Raw genomic sequence first — 21,150 nt, forward strand, 5'->3', positions numbered from 1 at the left:
AATAACTAAACCAATTAATTTTATACATAAATCCATTTATGTACTTCACAAACTCTTCATAAAGAATATTTAGGTATATAAGATGGTTCACAGCGGGACAAAAATAAAAATCTCATAGCAGAAACTTGTTCTACCCCCATAAAAAACTTTCTTATGTGTATCGATCGCAGTTAATCATTGCCCATTAGTGTTGTTATCCCGTAATAGCCAGTCTGCTTGAAGCCATTTGCATCGTGTAATAAACTATGAACTTATTTATTTATTCATAATGTTATAACCGCGAATATTCTCATGCGAGTAATCGACGGGCCAGCCCCATTGGCGGCGGCGAGCTCTCACAGTGCATAAATACTGATGCGAAGCGTCGGCGCAGCGAGTAATGCGAATAAATACTTCGATACGATCAACTCACCGTTTAACGAGAGAGCCTTTTCCGCGCCGCGGTGAGCCATTTAGCGAATTTCAATAGTTATCGCGCGGAGAAAAACTCGCCGCGAGAGGGACGGGCGCGAGGAGCGCGGCCGGCGGGAGCGGGACGGACGTAATAAGAAAGAAGTAGGTAATAAAAAAAGCGGTTGTGTGTGCGTGGTCGGAGTGTGGTGGTATAGGGCGGCGATGCAGGCCCCTCCCTGCGGCCGCCGCCTCGCTCGCCGCCGCCTCAGTCGAGTCGACATCGCGCCAACTCGCAGCGGTCCGCTCTAGCCGCGTGACGGCCGCGTAAAAAGTTTAACACTATTCCGAAACTTGCGATCTCAGCGCCGACAGCGTGACTGATGCTGAGCGTTTCGAGCGATGTTTTGATAGGACTTTCGAGAGTTTGTGTTTAATTTGTAGGGTGAAAATTGGGAACTGTAAACTTTGAAAGTTGGTGAATGGTGGAAGAGGTCAAGATAGCGTCGAGACGAGATTTGGGCTTGAAGTTGGAGAGATTATGTCGTTTGGTTCCTTCGATGGGATGTTCGGACGGTGACGGCGTGTGGGCGGGCGGCAGGCTGGGCTCGGAGGCCAACTTGATGCTGTTGCAGGGCGAGGGCCGGGAGCGCGGGCCCATGGAGGAGGACTGCTCCGCGCGGCCCTGCGCCACCGACTTCTCCATCGCCGCCATCATGGCCCGCGACCGCCAGGAGAGGCGGGAGAGGAGGCGCCACAGGGACCCCAGGGAAGACACGCTCATGCCACTTGGTGAGTGCTCATCTGTTCTGATAATTTTATTGCACTGGGTGCTGGAGAAAAGTTGCGAGCAAAAGTTTAGAACTGCTCTACCTTTGCCTTATCAAAGTTTTGTTTTGTTTATACAAACATGAAAACGTTCTTATTATGCAGTCTCAGTTAGTAAGCGACTTCTTAAAATTGTATCTAAATGAAATTGAAGTAAACTGTATTAGGTGGTAATATTTATGTAGAGCCAATAAAATTGCTCACTAACTAGCACTTAATAATGGTAGGTTTATCTAATATTTATTATCCACTTTCAAAAGTTAACTTTAATTTATACAATCCATGAAAATAAAAAAAATTTTAGTTTCCAACCGAAACTAATAAAGAATTTTTTGCTTTAAGAATTTAAAGCAAAAAATGAAAAGCCAAAACACAGACTTAGTTATCGTATTTTAATGCTTAAAAATATAAAAGTTTGAATAAGACAAATTAATTGTTTTTTACCAACTCTAAAGATGACTCATAAATCTTATCTATAACACAAAAATATGAAACATAAAAAAGGGTCAGCTGAAAATCAGAGAACTCATTTATAAAATGAAAGTCAATTAAAAATTGAAAAATCAAATAATAGCGTTAGCACGAGTTTAATGTTTTATTGATCGAGAAAATTATGATTTAAGATTTGTGATGAATTATTAACTGTTAATTCTATTTATTTATTTATCACTTCAAGTCTTTCTTTCAACTGATTTCGCTAATAATTATTTTGTGTAAAGTAACAATAAAAATGGTAAATATTTATAAAAGCATTTTGTTCTGCATCAAGAAAAAGGCAAAAATCAATATGAATGAATGAATTTTGTTGAAAATTATTATTGTTGTAAGTTTAAATATCGAGTATGCAAAAGTAGTATGGTAATTGTAATAAAAGTAGTACTTTTATTACTATTACCATATTTTATTTAATAAAATAAATTGAAACTTTTGTAAATAAACACTGAAACTCTACATTAGAAAATCGTTTATCCTGGCACTACCCATCCATATTCAATGCACAGCCAAAACGTAGAATAAAACCCATTAGATAAATATTTTTATTTTGTAATTTTGTTCTTACAAGAAACTTTTAAGAAAAACGTTTTTATAAATCCAAGTAACGATACTTAGACATACGAGTACCTATTGTTATATTTGGACTAAAAAACTATTATCATCTAAGTTAAATTTTAAGTTTTCGAAAACCCTTTCTGAGAAAGAAAAAAGCAATACAAATTGTGATAAAACTATTTTAAAAATACACATTAGCACGAATATAATATAGAGCTAAATTCTAATACTGTTATAAGAAAATTAAGAGGACGGTACATACATCTTTTTTTTTAAATTAGGCCTAGTATCTATATGGTATGCGGTGTTATAACTATTCATGAAATTCAGTGGTTTGAAAATTATACATTTTGCATTAAATACAAAGCTAAACCATTGTTTCACATTAAGATCAAACTATCTAACAAACAATATTTGTGATGTGACACATAATGCTATGGTTAATTATTCTCAACATGACAACCGAAATCGTGACCGACGCTTTGTGTTGGGAATCGAACCAAGAGCCTGTAAGAGAGTCAAACATTTAAGTGGTCTTATGTAAGATTTAAAGTTAGGTTTGTCAGAATATGCCAGCTACCTACATGATTAATTAAATAATATCAATCAGTATAATAATTTTTACTTATTGCTAATTGTAAGGCCTACCGCACATTGCCCAACATCAAACATTATTTACTGATAAATAAATACTTGTAAATCGCTTTCTTCGAATTGCTTAAACGTTACGGATATGTCAAATTTATTAACATAAAATTGCTTTACATTTAAATAAACAGCAGCTGCCTAATAAACAAATAAATTTAAATTAAATTAAATTAACGTCTAATAAATAATAATAAAAATTAAAACGAAAAATAAACAATACTTCATTAACTAATTAAATACGCAGCGAGAAATCGAAAACAGCTTAAAACAGATAAATGAATTAGCACAATCGTATTAATTACATGAAACAGGTTTTTAAAATCAATCGTTTCTGATAATAAAGAGAATCTGAAATCTTAATTTTTGATATAAAAAAACTCAATTTACTAGACCATGTACGTACGTGTATAAGTAGTTTATTTGTTGCATAGTTAGATATACATAATACGTAGTAGCTGTGAAAAACCTTATCACCTAGGGGTATGAAAAATAGTTGTCTTATTTTCAGACCTACTAAATATGCACACAAAATTTCATAAAAATCGGCCAAGCCGGTCGGAGAAATTTTGCTACAAACACTGTGACTCAACAATTTTATATACATTTTAGATGTATATTCATTATGACAATCATACAATGGGTCGATACTTACACGAAGACAAATATTCAGTACGTTTGCAACCGCGCAATAACCTGTCTACTCAGTTTGAATGGGGTGCCTCCGTGACAAGCTACTGTCAGTCTTTTTCAACGGACTCAAAGTACATTTTGTTCTACGCCAAAGAACAATCGAAAAATTTGCCGCTGTAACATCATTACGGCGCGTTTTTCTCCAATTCTGAAAGTGGTTCTGAGTTGAACAATTTTTAATGCGGAAATGGCACTTTGAGCTCTTGTACACATAGCACAATAACAACCTCGTATATCAATCGTTTGCCGGTTGTATTAATAATTAATTTATCGTAAAATAAACGTAATATTTTTCCTCGGTTTGTGTTATTTGAAAAGTATTGTAAAAAATAAAACCTACTCAGTTATTACTAATATTATTATCTACGTACTTTACTACGAATGGTCAGGGCTTTCAAATTAATGACGATCGATTGTCATTATAGATACAATATTAGAATTACATTAGTTAATTATGCATAACATTTTTTTCCAATATTTAATATACATCTATTTTATTTATTGAACACGTGTAATTTAGAACGAATAACCGTCGGGGGACCGCTATGTAACAAAATGGTGAGGGTGTACTTTGGGGGAGGATGCATTTTAAGGGTCAGTAATAATTTGAAACAATAATATTTGTGTATGTATGTTTTACTTATAAATCACCGCTTTTAGTAGGAGTCTAACGCTCGTATTCACAAACATTACTATTAGGTCTCACAGTGCGCGTGGGCGCACAGGGTGACACATGAACCAATCACAGAGCTCTATTCAACGCTTTGCGTTCGATTTGCTGCTTCACTTAAGCAAACATCGTATGTAAATACGGGCGTAACATTACTCGTATTACTTGTAAAACTTAAAACAAGAATTTTCTTTTCAAAATCAAAATCAAAAAATCAAAATCAAAAAATATTTATTCAGTTTAGACCACAAGTGGCACTTATGAACGTCAATAGAAAATAATAAAAAAAGAAAAAGGTAGCCCTTATGGGGCACTTTACATGTCTCCTTATCTTTTGGGCTCTTTCAAAAATTTATCCAACAAGACAATTACTACGTAGGTATATTTCGACAATTTCCTTTATGGAAATTTTCTCCAGTCATCTAACTAATACACAAACAATTTATCACATCACGGAAATATTTCCAACTCGTGACTATGATTGTCAATGACCACTAAATTATAGTAAATGACAGTTAAGAACTGCTCTTTAGAGTCAAGGTATCGTTGGTCAGGCTTAACAGTCCAATTGCGGTTGTCAGTGTTACTTAGAACGTGACCGTAGATGGATCCTTTGGTCTTAAATGAGATCTTATTTGGGGGTTTAATCCTGAGCTACTGTTGACCTTTAGTTAACTTTTATAATACCAGTAGTTACTGATCGTACTGATGCAGACTTTTTGTTTTATACAAAACTGGTTGACCCAGGCGAATTTAGTACCGCCTAATGTTCAAATTCAAATTCAAATTCTTTATTGCTCCTTTATTTATGTTCATCGGAAACTATGCAGGAATTTAATGGTGAAAGATTTTTCAAATCACTCAGTTTTTAAGCCTATTCAATAAAAACAAACAAATCGTTCCTCTTCATAATATTAGTGTAGATTAAATATGATGCCGTGAATATTAAAATTACTTGTACACTTCAAGATATACCTAAACAATAAAAAATAAAAAAGTAAATTCAATTATACAACGTTTAAAGTACGAAAGTTTAAAATGAATTAAAAAAGTTTCGGTATTAGTATTTTATAAAAGTAAACTAATTTAAGGAAATTGATTTGAAACTTTGAAATGCAGGCCAAAAGCTCGTTGTAGTTAAAAAAAGCTTTGAGATTAGTTCAAGAACTTTAATATTTTACTTCCTGGTTGAAAATGGCAGTAGGTCTTACAATTTAAAACCACTGATTTTCATGTGTAACACACCTGACCAATTACATGTACACTGCCTAATTCTTAAAGAATCCTCATATAAGTAGGTATTTAAATAAAAGTTAGAGGCTTATTACTAAATCATTGCTGAGCTGAGAATTGTATGAAAGTCACATGACCACGTTTCATTAAGCAAACCGCTCTACAAAATATTCAATTTAACATTACACGCTACAAATAAGTTTAGTCGTAAAAGCGTACCTATTTGAGTAACAAAAACATTCGCAATTGTATTCCTTTTGCTATTCTATAACTAATTGATTATTATGTACGACATTTCAATAACTCTTTTCTTATTATTTTTAGTGTAATTGGCTCTACATAAAATGCTTAACCAATTTTTTATTAATATCACAGCCATTTATAAAGCCTTTGTACATTATGTTTCTGGTGGATGTTAATTCAGTGGTTTTCGAACAATAATTAATAATGTGTGATAGAGAAAGCTCTATAAACTTTTTCATCAACTACATTGTACGAGTATACAGGGTGGAAACGATAGGTTATCGCACTCGATTATTTCTAAACTATACTAGATATCAAAAAACTAGTTACTGATCCTGAAAGTGCTTCATAAGCTCTTTCAAACGGTACCAATAATAGGTTACAGATTAAACCGGATCTAACCGAAAATTTAATGCTTCCAGCTTCCATCTATACTTATAATAAATCTGTAGAGAGGTCAATTCTGTACATGAAATATATTTTCAAAATAACTATCAGGGGGTGATTAGTGATCGATACTGATGCCAAAAATGCAATTAGTAAAATTTTTGTCTGTCTGTCTGTCTGTCTGTCTGTGTGTATGTTCCTTATAGAAACAAAAACTACTCGACGGATTTTAACAAAACTTGGTAGAATTATTCTTCATAGTCCTGGGCAGGTTATAGTATACTAGGGCACTATTTAAGTTGTGAGCCTCGACAACATAACGTGTTGTTAGACGACATCTGATACTTTTAATGAAAAGTTTGACATTTTTGACTACTACCTTATTCAAAACTTTTTATTATTTGAGCACGTTTTGTATTATTAACATTGAATTGAAAATTAGCTTGACTACAAAAACATGGAATTGACTTGCGGAAATTTTCGCGCGAAGATTTATTATGATTTTCGACGTGGTTAATCAATACAAAACTGAAGCGGTCAGCTAAATTTCACTTTTGGTGATAAAGATCTGTCCTTTACCATTGTAAAACGCTAGTTTAAGAAGTATAATATTGTATGTCATTGGCTCACCAGTGAACTTTGCGAAAGTCGTCCAAAATGACTAATAGTGGCGGAAAACATTGATGTTGTCAGAAAAATGGAAGAGAAACCTCGTCATGTGATATATCGTAGGATTGAGATAATCCTAGGCATTAATTCCACTAGCAGTAATAAAATATTGTATGACCATATTATGGTTAATACGTTTTTTTCTCGCTGGATGTCACAAAATTTTTCAAACGCTCAATAGGACGCTTGTGTCGTTTAGTCCTTGGAAATGTTTGATAAATACGTTTAAAAAGCTTTAAAAGCCGTTTTTAAAATTGTGACAGTTGACGAATTAAGGATCTATGCATAATGATCCTGAAAATAAACAGCTATCGTCTATGGAGGTGTTTTAAGATGAACCAATTCTAACAAAAGTCCCATGCGCTCGGAACACTTTGAAACTTACGGTCGCCTATTTTTCAGAAATATCCGATTATATGACAGAACATCACTAGAGAAATTTAGAATTAACTATTCTTAATAGTAAACAGCCACTTTTTTTCCAAAAGTCTTGAGTTTAATAAGGGAAACTGACCAGCATAGTCGAATCGCCATTCGTGACGAAAATGTGAGCTTTTACACGTCTCGTCAAACAACTGACTATTTGAACACTCAAAATATGAAATAAACAGGTCCAACGCTACAAAATTCTTGCTTGGAATCTAAACACTTCTTTTGGTACCCATATATTAAAATTAAATGCGTGAACAGCTATTTATGTAGCCAGAAGCAACTGTCGGTGCGGTCAAAAACCATGCTTTGGAGGTGCCTCAAGCCGAGTGGAAAAAATGCTATGAAAAGTGTTTCGGACACATTAAAAAGTACATAAATCATGAAAGACAATACCAATAAACGGAATCAATACCATTTTAATAATAAACTACTTTGTTTTCATAGTTAGGCTCACAACTTAAATAGTGTCCCACGTACTCGTACTTAGGAGCAGAGTAGTGAAGGGAAATTTTGGGAAAACGGGAGAAGTTACTCCATTTTTTAAGCTTCCGTCGCGTGTGCAGCCTTAATGGTTAAAGTTACATACATAGAAATCATGTATGACGGAAATATATTCTAAATAAAATTGTCTAAAAAATATCCCGCAACAGCATAATGTCTATCTAAATACATAAAAGGAGAAACTGACTGACTGACTGACTGACATATCAACGCACAGCCTAAACGGCTAAACGTTGGCACTTGAAATTTGGAAGGGACGTAGCTTAGGTACCGTAAAGGTGCACTAAGAAAGGAATTCCCGAAATTCCCACGGGAACGGGAATTAGCGGGAAAATCCTTTTGTATGAAAAATCTAAACCGCTTAAGTTAGACGCTTGAAATTTGGCATGCAGGTACCTTAGTAAATTTAAAGCTTAGTTACAACAGGATATTTCAAAATTCCCACGGGAACGGGAGTTAGCTGGAAAAAAACATTTGTATGAAAAAATCTAAACCGCGTAAGATAGATAAACGGGATCCACGCGTACGAAGTCGCGAGCGGCCGCTAGTACTAAATAAATGTATGCCAGCCACACAATGTAAGAAGTTTTTTTTTATTAAATAAAAACCTCATATAAACCAGTTTTTTTAATATCTTGTATAGTATAGAAATAATCGAGTGAGATCATTTATCGTTTCCACCCTGCTAGTTTTTTAATACATTGTTGGCTGCGCATTTGGTATTGTATAGTTATAGTCAAAACTCATAATCGATCAAAACTACTTTTTATTGCAAATAATTAGTCTCTTCTCTTTCATCTTATTTAAAAAATTTACCAGTGAGTCCAAACTTCGTACAAAGTTATGATTTTACTTATCTTTTGAATGACAAATACCTTTCTTAAAAATATGATAAGAAATAAAAAGCAACATTACTGTGGTACCTAAGGTAGGTGTGATCATATTGTATGCACAAATCATACAAAAATTTTACTTTATAAAGGTTTTTGATGCTTTCCTAGTAATTTTCACTAATCATTAGTATATTTTGTATGAATTTAGACTCATTTTTTGCCTGTTGGTTTTGACTGTTACTCTTGGTCAATATCACTTTTGAATGATGTTTCCAGTCAAAAGTGGTTTTGACCGATTATAAGTTTTGACTGTAACATATACATAACGTAGGCAATGTTTAAAATGAATAATATTTCATACATTACCTGAACATTTTAGGCATCTTATACATTGCCTAGGTTATTGTATAGAATGCCGGATTATAGATACATACACATTTCCGGTAACATACCGACTATTAAATAAAATACACATAACATTTTTTTGCCATGCGTGTTGACATCAGCTAAATACTAAATTGTATAATTTGGACACTTTAGACGTAACATTGCCCTTAACTATGATAATATTTGCAGTAGCACGAAGTTCATTATAGTTTAATCTTTCCTGAATTAGTTTTGCCCTCTTTTTTATTTACGGCTATTACGATGCTACTGGGAGAGAAATAAGATAATTATGGTTTTAATCCCGTGGCTTACACCTCCAAAAGTAGTTTATAATTTCATGCAGAGCACTCACTTGTTATAATAATTAAAAGGTTAGTAGAGTTTGCCAAAGTAATCTAATGATTTGTAATTAATTATTTATTATCTAAATAATGTTAAACTGTTTAGTTTGCTGACTAATTAATACAAAATCTTAATTAGTTCAGTTGGTCCTCCTTAAAAGCGAACCATACATTATTTATTATTTGCTCATTTAATTGACTTTTGCAAAATTACAAACTCAAATCCGAACAGTTTTATGATGGTAGGTACAATACAGATAGATTGCATAAGCATATCTTCCCTTACCAGCAGATTTGCGAGTAAAACCTGAAAAATGAAAATTATGAATCACAATGGATATTAATTCCATATCATTTTAACTAAGCGGGTTTGAAACTCTTTTTTAAGGCAAATTACTGAGTATTACATTTGTTTGAAATTATAAATGTTTGATTCAATTCAATTTATTTTAAGACAAACATTGATTCACATGGTTACTAAACGTATGCCTTATACAACTATTAGTAATTATCTATTTATTAATTATAATAGGTACTACTTAACCTGTTTGGTAAGTAGCCGAACGAAATGTCGGATAAATGGGAGAATCGTACCTCTCCGCCATGGTCTTCAAGATACTGTTGAGGCTCGCCCGTATCCTACTGGTTAATACCCAATCCAATTTCTTTAGAAAATATCCAATTAATTCTTTTGCAGAACTAGAACCTTACCTAACTGCATACTTCGCACTTCCAGAAAAGTTCGTAGACGCGACGGCATCAGCGTCAGGGTCTCCCTCGCCCCCTCTGGCGGAGTACGAGCGAGACTCCCCCGTAGACGTGTCCTCAACCTCGGAAGCTGGCTCGGCGAGCGGAGCAGCGAGCGGCTCGCGAGCACTCTCCCCTCCGCCAAGGAACCCTCAGCTGGCCGAACGGTGGTCGAGCGAGGAGATGCGGCATATACAGTGCCATCTGGAAACAAAGGAACTATGGGACAAGTTTAACGAACTCGGCACGGAGATGATCATCACCAAAACTGGGAGGTATGTCTTAACTTTTTGCGATTTTTTTACATTAATGTAAGATTTTAAAAAGAGGAACAAACGTGAAGTGGTTACTCCTTCTATCACAAGATTACCTACCTAAGAAGTGAACTCAGGGGTTTTGATTTGGTTTCCGAGGTCATATTTTTAGGTTATGATATATATGATGCGGACGTCTATGGTGGCTCTTTTATTTAATTTATTATAGTTATTAAATCAGTCGTTACAACCCTCATTACGGAACACATAATACCTACGTACTTACCATCTTCATACTAAAAAGTCTACAAATACTTCGTTGCGAGTAAATCGTTCTTTGAATGAGGTAGCCTTAATAACTGCTGGTTAAGAAATCAAAATCAGTCCATAATAAATCGGCGCAGTACGGTAAAACGCGCATGATTGTGTAATCGTCGAATCTGATGGTTATTAGGCTTTGTTCCGAAGTCACTGAGAAATTAAAACTACAAGGTAGCCCTTGCATTGTTTGAGTAGGGAAGAGTAGTTGTTCTCAGTCGGATATATCCTCATATTCGGATACCTAGATACCGATACAACATTTCGACCATAAATCATCGGTCCCATATAGACGCTTTCAGGACGGGAAACTCCACCTAGTTTTTCTTTCCTTAACAGTCTACAGCTCTACATAAAAATACAAAATGGTTCGATAAAGTGCAAAACCGCGCAGGGCTGCTGCCCTGTGTACTACACTACTGTTACTATTAGGATGATAGGCAGGCGGTAGAGACTCGTTGGCAGACAATTAGTGCTTAAAAATCTATGCCACAGCAAGGAGAGATACGAAATTACGTACAAATGATCAGTTAAAAAAACGTAAAAGCTTACATGCCCGGTATAAAACGTGGTTAATACCTATAACATTATTCTATTTGAATTATAAAAAGTATATTATTAATTAAACAAACCATGCATAATTCTATTGCTGCGCCGCCGGCTACTCTGCGTTCGATGAGGCATTAAGTAACCTTTCTACATCCAGGTTAAGAAATTAAACGAATAAGGTTAAGTAAATAAACTATAAATTAATGCTTCAGGGGTCGGCTCCTTCATTTTCATGAATTATCTAGCTACACGTACCTTATAATAATAGCTTCCGGTGATATATTTCGTATTTCTTTAAATACTTACGTTTAATAAACTAAAATAACCAGTAGGTATATACCTACTTCAACGCATAACCGGTTGCGGTTATTACCAGATACATTTTTCGGTTACGTTGAACATCCCTAGTTAGCAGCAACATCGATAAGGTAGGTGTCTTAGTGGCAGCGGTGCGAGGCGTCGCGGCTTGCAAACAGCGGCCTATCGGTCTCTGTGCTCAATGGCTCAGAGGTGGTTGATCTACTTTATACCATCAAAAACTATGTAGCCCTACAAGTCTTGCGAATCGAAACACGATAGATAAAATCAATTGTTACAGTCATGTTCATATGCGACCGTTTGGAGATTGATGGGTTAAACAGAAAATACCTTAACCGGTATTTAAACTTCACCGGTTGCGGTTATTTCCGGATTTTTTCGGTTACGCATGGAACATCCCTAGTTGCCAGCAACCTCGATAAGGTAGGTGGCTCAGTAGCAGCGGTGCGAGGCGTGGCGGCGTGCGAACAATGGCCAATCGGCCTCCGTGCTCGCCACCGATGGCTCAGAGGTGGTCGGACCACTTTATACGATCAAAAACCGTTTAAACAGAACTGGCGACGACGTTCGCTGAAAAATTGATTACCTTTATTTCAAAATTAGTGAGTTTGGTTAGAGCAAATAGTGAGTTTAATTAATGGGTTTCAGTGTAAACCTCAAGCTAAAATATTTTTAAGAACGTCTGACCCACCGTCCGCCACTGTACATCATCAGTTTTATGTGCAAAAGCTTACATAAATAAATACAATTAAGCAGGCCGCTACCAACCGGGCAACATGGAAAGCATTGGGGGAGGCCTATGTTCAGCAGTGGACGTCCTATGGCTGAGATGATGATGATGACTAGAATCAAATCATGCATCATCACTACAGAAATGCTACCATATTTTAGTTAATTGCGGATCCCTGTCATATTTAGTACTATTTATTTGCTTCTATTTTAACATTTAAAACGGAGCAATACTCAATATTTTATTGCATCCATTATGTACTTAAAATTAGAACATTATGGGCCCTGTAGGGCACGGCAATTAGGAGCAAGAGAGAACATAGCAGAAAAATGTTTCTTGAATAGGCATAACGTCTTTACAAGCTAGAATGAATAAAATGAGTATACATAATTTACATCGCTTTAAAACCACCTTGATAACGTTTTCTGAAAAATATAATTATTTGCGGGTTATCGCCAATTGTAAACCTTCTTCTCTGCCTACCCAAAAGTCTAACAAAGGCAAACATTTTTATCATTTGTACATGAAAGTTATCGAATTGTAACGGCAACGCGTCGCAGCGTCGCCGCGGCTTATCGCGCGCGCTGTAAATCAACACGACAGCCCACCGATCGTGACAAATTCACCCACCTAATCTTTTGATAACGAACGCTTACTTAGACAAGAGACCGCAATTGAAACTGTTGCTACCACAAATATTTTGTTAATGGGTTGATTTTGAGGTAAACTTTCAAAAAATCTTGCGATATGAAAGGGGTGGAAGTTGCAATTCGTTATAAAATGAGCTTAATTTATTACATGAAAGTTAAAGGAATCCTTTTACGAAATAGCCATGAGCTTATTCAATGAATACCAAATTGGTACAACTGTGTACTTCTAAAATAGTAGAGCATCGTCGCGTGTCATGTACTTATAAGTATACTTTTTGGAGCCCCATATCCCTTATCTAGGAAAGTAACAAAACAAAACACAACCGTATTTCCAGAATGTGTTCATAGTTCCAACGGCGCGCTCTAGTCGCGTAGTCATTTATTCATACGCGGGCCTAATTAGAGGACCGGTGCACATTTCACAGCACGCCCTGAAATATTTAATGCTAAATACGTCACCTCGAAATAAATTCGAACAAAAGCGGGGCACACTCAAAACAATGAAGGCTCTTTCACGGACTATAAAGTCGTATTAATACCTCACTTATTTATTCCTTATAATGTTCTCGAGTTAACGACGCCTCGAGCATTCAGTTTTTTCCACCACGCACCATAAAATACGACATCTGGAAATATATGCCAGTCGTATTATTTCCGAACTTAGCGGCCCAGAACACTCCGTATGCATGTTTATTGTGTCGATTCACGTTAGTCTTCGCAGTAAAAATGACGTTTGATACCAAACTACTGGGTGTAGTTACTTCTTCATAAAACGCTGATCATTGGGGAGTTTATCCGTCATTATCAGCGGATTGGCTCCGGTGCCGTCACAAAAGATCGGCCGCATGGCCCAACAAAGGGCTTTCGGAAATCGCAATGAGAGACAATTTGCCACACACCGTCACGCGAGCTTATCCGAGTCGGCCTCGTCGATTAGCATAAATCTCGCCAACTAACCGTCACAAATGAACGGCGGGCGCGGGAAGCGGCTAAACAAACTGACGCGCGATGATGCGATCGCAGCGTCGCGTCGTGTCGCGGCGACGGTGCGCGACGAATCGCGAGCGTCGCCTGCCCGCATAAATCAGTATTATCTCGCGAGATAGCCGCCTGGACCCACCCCGCCATATCACGCAGAGCCCCGTGTCGTTCGAAAAAATTAATGACTCGGAAAAACGATTCGCTTATGAGGGATCTTTCACTGTAATTGAATTGCCCCACAGAGATCTGCCAAATCGTCAAATAATGTTGCGCGAATGTGCGTTGAGACTGTTGACTCGGATGCGTAGCGTCCCATTACGAGCTGTGCTATTTAATTTTAAGTACGGTACTTAGGTACCGCTCAAAATATTTTCAGAATTAGTGATGTTCGTCAATTCTTCATTTTCATATACAAAATTTCTAAATAGAGCTTGCAAATATAACGATTCTTGTTTAAAAGAATCTTTTTTATTTTTCCCGTTGTAAACTGTATCAAACTTATATTTGTTATACAGGGTGATACGATTTCTATTGCACCAAGTTTTCGTTTTTAAAAACCACTTATTAAAAAGTCAGGGTAAAAATGCAGCGCTCTATAAATCCAAGTACATTCGCTGCACTAACCCCTCGGAGATTAACATAACAGGCGTAATAGAATAATGTAAATATTTCACGTCTGTCTGTCGGCCGCTAGTTGCCATGCTAATCGGGCGCTCGCGGTAAGCTCCGTTTTAAAACCTGTCCCTATTGTGCACAGCTCTTTTAGTTTATTCAGGAGGGACCCATTTTTCATCCGCTCTGCAAATATTTTGATGTTTGTCGGAAGCGCGGCTTTGGATCAGCTTTTACGAGCTAACTGTCCGGCTGATGCACTAGTTTGTTTGCACTTTTATAAATTCGAACGACGTTAAAGGAATCTTTAGAGCCAATAAAACGGTGGTCCTAACTTAATAATGGGTTTTCACCAAAACTGGACCGGTTCGATAATCTGAAATGGATCTATTCGGCTTTTATAACATTTTAAACAGAAATCGCTTTGCTGTCGCTGTTTTACGACTCAGTCGGCGATCGCGCGCGAATAGTTTTAAATTAACATGTATTCATAATAGAATGCTCGCGTCGGAGGCGCAGCGACGCTCCCGACGCTTTAATCGCAGCCGCGGACTTGGCAGACTACCGGCTCTTTGATTTACTTCTCACCACCATTCTATCCATCATAAATCTATCTCATAAAATATTAAAGCAAACATTCTTTGCTCCCTGAACTTTGCAAATTCGGACAAATCGCAATAAATTATCGAGATTTAAAATATTAACGCGTCGTTGTGCTGAGTGCCGTAATACTTGTCTCCTAAATCGTGTTTTCCCCGGAGACTCTTTGATCTGCAAATTAGATTAATAATGATTGGATTGAGTATGTCAAACAAAAATATTTTATTCTCACTTCTAATTTCTTGAAACGTCTAGTTTAGTTTTTAGAAATCAAACGTCTCATTGTTTTGAAATGTCTAACATTTAGATTAAGACAATAATGTTATTTATGATTTGAGTGGTGTGAAATAATTTATCCTGGATTTCAAATGTTTTATTTTTATTTCTAGTTTTGATCATGTACGTTTGATTGAAATTATTTAAGAGCTTTAAGCTTCATTCTACGTTTTTAAACTTATTACAGAAGAAAGAGTCTCTTTTTTTCTTTTAGATGACGACTCTACCGAAGCAGTGATTTTAAACCGCTAAAGTTAGTTGGGTACCTGGACGTTAGGCCGCGGAAACGTGTACAATGTACATGTATATGTAGATAGGGCTATCATGTGCAGGTACCATGCACGGGCTACATACGTAGCAATTTGTCCATTTGTCGCACTAGCACGATAATTGTTGATATACGATCGCGATCCGGCGGCGTAATTGTCAACGCTTAATCTCCTAATAGGCGCGCATTTACCAATGCCAGCGTGTCGCCTCCGCCAATCGCACTGATAGTTCGCGGGTGAAAAATCCGCCTCTACACTCGCGATTATACGAGCAAATTCATAGCCCTCGCTCCCCTGGGCAGCGTACATTCAGCGGGGCAGCCACTTATTCAAATATTTCCTTGCCCATTTAGTACAGACGCTATCATTTTGGTGGTGGCAATTTTTTTCCAAACAAACTACGCGCTTTCTGTAACTAAAGGAAATATATATTCTTTCTGTGATTAAAATTTACGTTTAACTTAGAGACGTTGACGACTTACTTTTTTATCTGATGGGTCGTGGCTAAATGTCTTGCAAATTATACAAGCAAGTTCACATCTAATAGCTCCCTTGGGCAGTGTGTTAAGCCACTTATTCAAATATTTCTTTGATCATTTAGCGCAGGTGCTATCTATATTATTATTATTGGCGCTTGCACCATTTTCTAATCCAAACTGTAAACTTAGTTAATATTACATATCACTGCATTATACGTAGAAATCATTCTACATTCAGTTAGTAAAAAGCTTTATACTTTTTGAAACAGGAAACTTAATGTTTTGTATGCTAAAACATCCAGTTTGTTCCATTTACCCGACCCACCGGACGCAGCACTCCTCAACCATAATCCTCATAAAAGAAAGCGAGCAGCGCCCGCTCGAAAAGCAATTCGCAACGCCAATTTCAAGAACAGTAAAAAGTGCGATTCACAAGTGCAACTTGAAACGGCGTTTAAGAGCGAACCCAGGGCGGCGCCCACCGGGGGCGAGAAAACAATTTGGAATTTTATCGGTGGGGGGAGTGGGGCGCGTTACCTCTGATTTATGCCCGACATTAGACCGAGGTGGGCGAAACGCGAGAAATGCACACACGCCGCGTGGACCATTGCCACTCACTCGCCTTCTCACCTGTCCACCTACATCATGTAGAGACGCTTTTCCTAGGAGGAACTAGGAATTGTTTTGTAAACTGGGTGTATTTGTTGGTAGGGGATTCCCCGTCGAGTCTTGGTTATGTAGCAAAAGGACATCTTTTACAAACTGGAAGTTCTGCCTGGGTATGTATCCCAGATGAGCTCTGCTGAACAACTTACTTTGAGAAGGTCCGGTTTTGTTCTTAAATTACTTGCATAACAATATGCCGTCTCATAAAACCTATAGTACCTACTTAACTGGAACTTTATCAATCTACTAATAATTAGTAGGTATACTATGAGACAGTACATAATACATAATTGATCTTCTAAAGAAAATGCCAGATAAGCTTATCCGAAATTCAAATTACAACTCCGAAATAACTTGTAATGGCGGAAAGTAATTACTTCTTTGCTAATCTTCCCTTCTTCAAAAAGCTCTCATCAAACAGTAAATTTTATTGGAAAAGCCAGATTAATATATTTTAAGCTCCTCCGACTGATACCGCGGATGTCTGAGTGTCATTCGAATTCAAAAGCTAATTTCACTAAAACCTTAAATGAATCGAGTTGGCCGGAGCTCGCACATTATTTAACTTGTTCAAAGTTTAAATTGAAAACGCCACCGAACTCTTTGTGGAGTCGGAGTCAAATTTTGAACTTTGCCGCTGAATCGGAAATTTCTTTATAAATATCTTATTAAGCTTAAATTCAGTTGGTGTCACGCTGCTGACACTAATTTTATTCGTGAGAGACGGCGTCGGACGCCTCTAGGGAGTGGTGGGGGCTCTGGTGAAAATGTATGCAAACGCGAAACGCGATATTTGACGGAGTTGAAAACGACAAAAGAATTAAGGAGGAAGGAAGCTCTCGACGTCGACGCGGCGACACCGCGCCCCCCGCGCCGCTCACATTGCAAATTCACTTTGCTTGTGCCACCTTAAGAGATTAGCTGTCACTTGGGCACCGCCAGTCATAAACCCTTTCAATTTTAAAACTTTGAGCATACATACCTCATTATTGCACTTGATTTCAATCTAACTTTAAGACATCACTGTAATGAAAAATTAATGACGTTGGTATTCACAACATTTTACCATTGTATTTCATACATAATTACCTACTTTGAATGCATTAGAAACGAACTTTGACAGTTACGTTTCCAATGCTCAATAAAAGATTGAAATACAACCCTCTCTGTTGTTATCTAGGCTATGTGAAGAGAACACATGCAACCTATTTGAATACAGGGTGTAATAGATGTGTGATTCATGTAAATGTACCCTTAGCAAGTGTATCGCGGGCTAATCTCCCCCCGCCCGGCAATATGCCGCGACAGGGTGGGGGTTGTTGGAGAAAACGTGTAAACTAATTATGTACATTTTCGTAGCCACTTATTTACATAACCACGGGCTGAACCCCGCTTTCACCGTGAATATTTCATTTGTAATCTTTACTTTGACGGTTTAATATGACAGCTGTTGTTTTGTTTGGAGGAAACTTTTAATTTTCGTCGTTTTCTTCCTGCCACCACCCTTTGTGTGCGTCGCCCGCCGCCTCGCGGGTAATGATAGGTGATTATCGAACAACTTTTTTCGGATAAACGTCTGGGAAACTTGGAGGTGTAATTTGAAATTTTCGCCGAGACGCGTTGTCTGACTGTCGGAAGGTGCTTATTATTTTGATGACTGTTTTGTTGTCTATGAATTGCGTTTACTCATGTGTTTATGGTTCGTTCTTGAGGAAGGGTTAATGTTGAAACGGGGCTCTGAGGTTGATCGCCGCGGGCGTCAGCGGCGTTGTTGTGAAATGTGCAGGAAGCCGATAAATAAAACTATTAGTAGGTAATGAGCGAGTGGCCGTCGTTTCGCGGGTATTTATACCGCGCCTTCTCGGGAACTAATTTATGGAAGTAAGTACGCGGAAAATGTTTATGTAGGCACTTGAGTCCTCTTGCCCTACGTCGTTGACATCCGGTACACTTCCAGTACAACTAATACCTAAATTATGTTTCTTGCGTATCGACAAAATACGCAATTACAGACTATTAATGAAGTAGAGAGTTCCATATTCTTAATCACTAGATATTTTTTATTTTTCGTTTTAAATGATAAAAAAAAAATCAAAAATATTTATTCAGTTTAGACCACAAGTGGCACTTATGATCTACAGATATTTACAGGTATCTCTACGTAGGTAAATTTTCCTCGACCACCATGTAAGACCTCCAAATAGAAGCCCAATGTCTTTGAAGCTGCATCTTTGACTTGACGATTGACGACCCTTGCATCAAAGTTGGCGCCTACTGTTGAAAGAAATACCTCCAGACGTAGAGAAAGACCACCGCGTTGACTTCCTTTGATGACGCCGCTGTCAGCGCCAGTCAGATGATACTCGAGTCAAACGAGCATATGGATATTTTTGTGGTTAAAATTTTCCGATTTTGACGATGCACAACAACGACAGATGCTAGTCTAAATGCATCATGTTTCATAAGTTACTAGCGGCCGCCCGTGACTTCGTACGCTTGTATCCCGTTTTACCCCCTTAGGGGTGGAGTTTCGTAAAATCCTTCCTTAGCGAATGTCTGCGTCGTAACATCTACCTGCATGCCAAATTTTAGCCCGATCCGTCCAGTAGTTTGGGCTGTGCGTTGATAGATCACTATGTCAGTCAGTCAGTCAGTCACCTTTGAGTTATATATATTTAGATAGCGGGGTCCCCTGCTTCGCACAGGTACAATGTATGTATACTTAAAAACCTTTCTTTTGAATCACTCTATCTACCTATCTATTAAAAAAAAAAACACATCAAAATCCGTTGCGTAGTTTTAAAGATCTAAGCATACATAGGGACAGACAGACAGAAAAGCGATTTTTTTTATAATACTTATGTAGTAATTTTTAAAACCATTTAGGTAGGTACTAGATTCTCGAAAGCGGGTTTTCAAAGTTCATTAGATAATATTATCAGCCAACTTCTCCCTACCCTTTAATCCCTTAATTTACCGTTTTAATAAAGCCATAATAGTTGAAGCCATCATAGAGGTCACGACATTATCAACAGGGCTCCATCGCAGCGATTACAGGGCCGGAGACGAGCCCCCACCGCCCGTTGACATGTCGCGTTTTAACAGTCTGTACGTGCGCCCCCACCGCCCCCGGGGGGGCGCCCACAGAACTGATGACATTAGCAGCCGCAGACATAGGGCGGAACGCCAGACGTCGACGTTGGATGGCACGTCAAGCCACACACTGGAGCATCTTATGCGGTCGTATTAGGTTCTGTTTTACAAAAAATATGTGTAGGCTGATGTGGTACCTACACTGTACCTAGGTAGGAAGTTGCACAGGTCACGTCTGATCTAAAAATGGTTGACCTATTCCCGTTTTTCAGTTGCAAACCTGAAAAGTCTTTTGGTTATTTTGCACAAGGAAGAGAAAGAGTGGGAACTAAAATTTCATCGCGTATGTTGGTGGTACCTATCTAATGTCTATCACACAGAAATTGATCGATGAAAATGTTTACTTTTTGTAACATAATTTAAAAAAAATTACATGACAAAATAGAAACTAAGCTAAAAGAATTGAAAGTCTTCTTAATAATGATCACAAACATAAAGTTATTAAAATTTTATCAAACATTAAAATTTTCTTGTATCAACATCATTTTTCTTACCTACAAAGTGAAGAGATTCCAACGTTGCTGTCGCTGCAACTTAAGGAGGCAGAATGGTGACAGTTTTCGCAATATTGTCGCCAAAGTTGCCGAATTCGGTGTCGACTTGCGAAACTCCGCGTTCTGCGAAACAGGTGCGCGTGTATTAGGCGCTGGTGGTAGACAACTTACTTAATAGAGACCGCGCTGTGTGATCTCTTCTTAGCGTACAACGATCGAAATTTTACCTTAATTAATAAAACAATAAATCTATCTGTTCGTGTTAATTAAAAAACAATAAGCAGCTAGTAAGTATCTGTTATTGAATTAGGATGAGTTGCTGAATTGTTTTCGTAGATGGTATTTGAAGTTGTAAATAGAAAACAAAAAGCGCGAGGTGCAAAAGAAATCATCATGAATGGAGATTTGATGCTGAAAATTTAATTAAATGTTTTATCTTGCTCTAAAATTTTAAATATTCATACATCATTGTAGATACTCAATTATTTTTATTGTTTTCGCCATGTTCACGATTTAAATGCTAATTGCCATATTAGAGAAAATAATCGCCTTCATAAACAATTCGTATATTTTGCTCATTGCTCTATGTAGAGCGCACACAGGTGAGCGTGTATCGAGCCGTGCGGTGTGCAAACGTGATCCCAAATTGAGGGCTTTGCGGGAATTAACGCCGGATTTGCAAGGAATAATTCCTACGAATACTGTGTAATGAGTACGGTGCCCTAATTTCCACATTCGCATGCACGAAAATT

General features: G+C 37.3%; 1 protein-coding gene across 2 annotated transcripts in view; it reads left to right on the forward strand.

The window, feature by feature from the left end:
* The first annotated feature begins 459 nt into the window (after positions 1 to 459).
* LOC114359891 (T-box transcription factor TBX20) overlaps positions 460 to 21,150 on the forward strand; it is a 42,903-nt gene continuing 22,212 nt past the window's right edge. Inside the window, exons 1-2 of one of the 2 annotated variants that reach the window (XM_028314424.1) lie at positions 460 to 1,182; positions 10,039 to 10,324. In XM_028314424.1, the coding sequence (XP_028170225.1) occupies positions 873 to 1,182; positions 10,039 to 10,324 (596 nt within the window). In that variant the 5' untranslated portion in view covers positions 460 to 872. The remainder of the gene's footprint in view (positions 1,183 to 10,038; positions 10,325 to 21,150) is intronic. The other variant, XM_028314425.1, reaches the window with a different exon arrangement.

This window comes from Ostrinia furnacalis, unplaced genomic scaffold, assembly GCF_004193835.3.
Source record: "Ostrinia furnacalis isolate ACB-3 unplaced genomic scaffold, ASM419383v2 OfSCF4672, whole genome shotgun sequence".
In the NCBI taxonomy this organism is placed as follows: domain Eukaryota; kingdom Metazoa; phylum Arthropoda; class Insecta; order Lepidoptera; family Crambidae; genus Ostrinia; species Ostrinia furnacalis.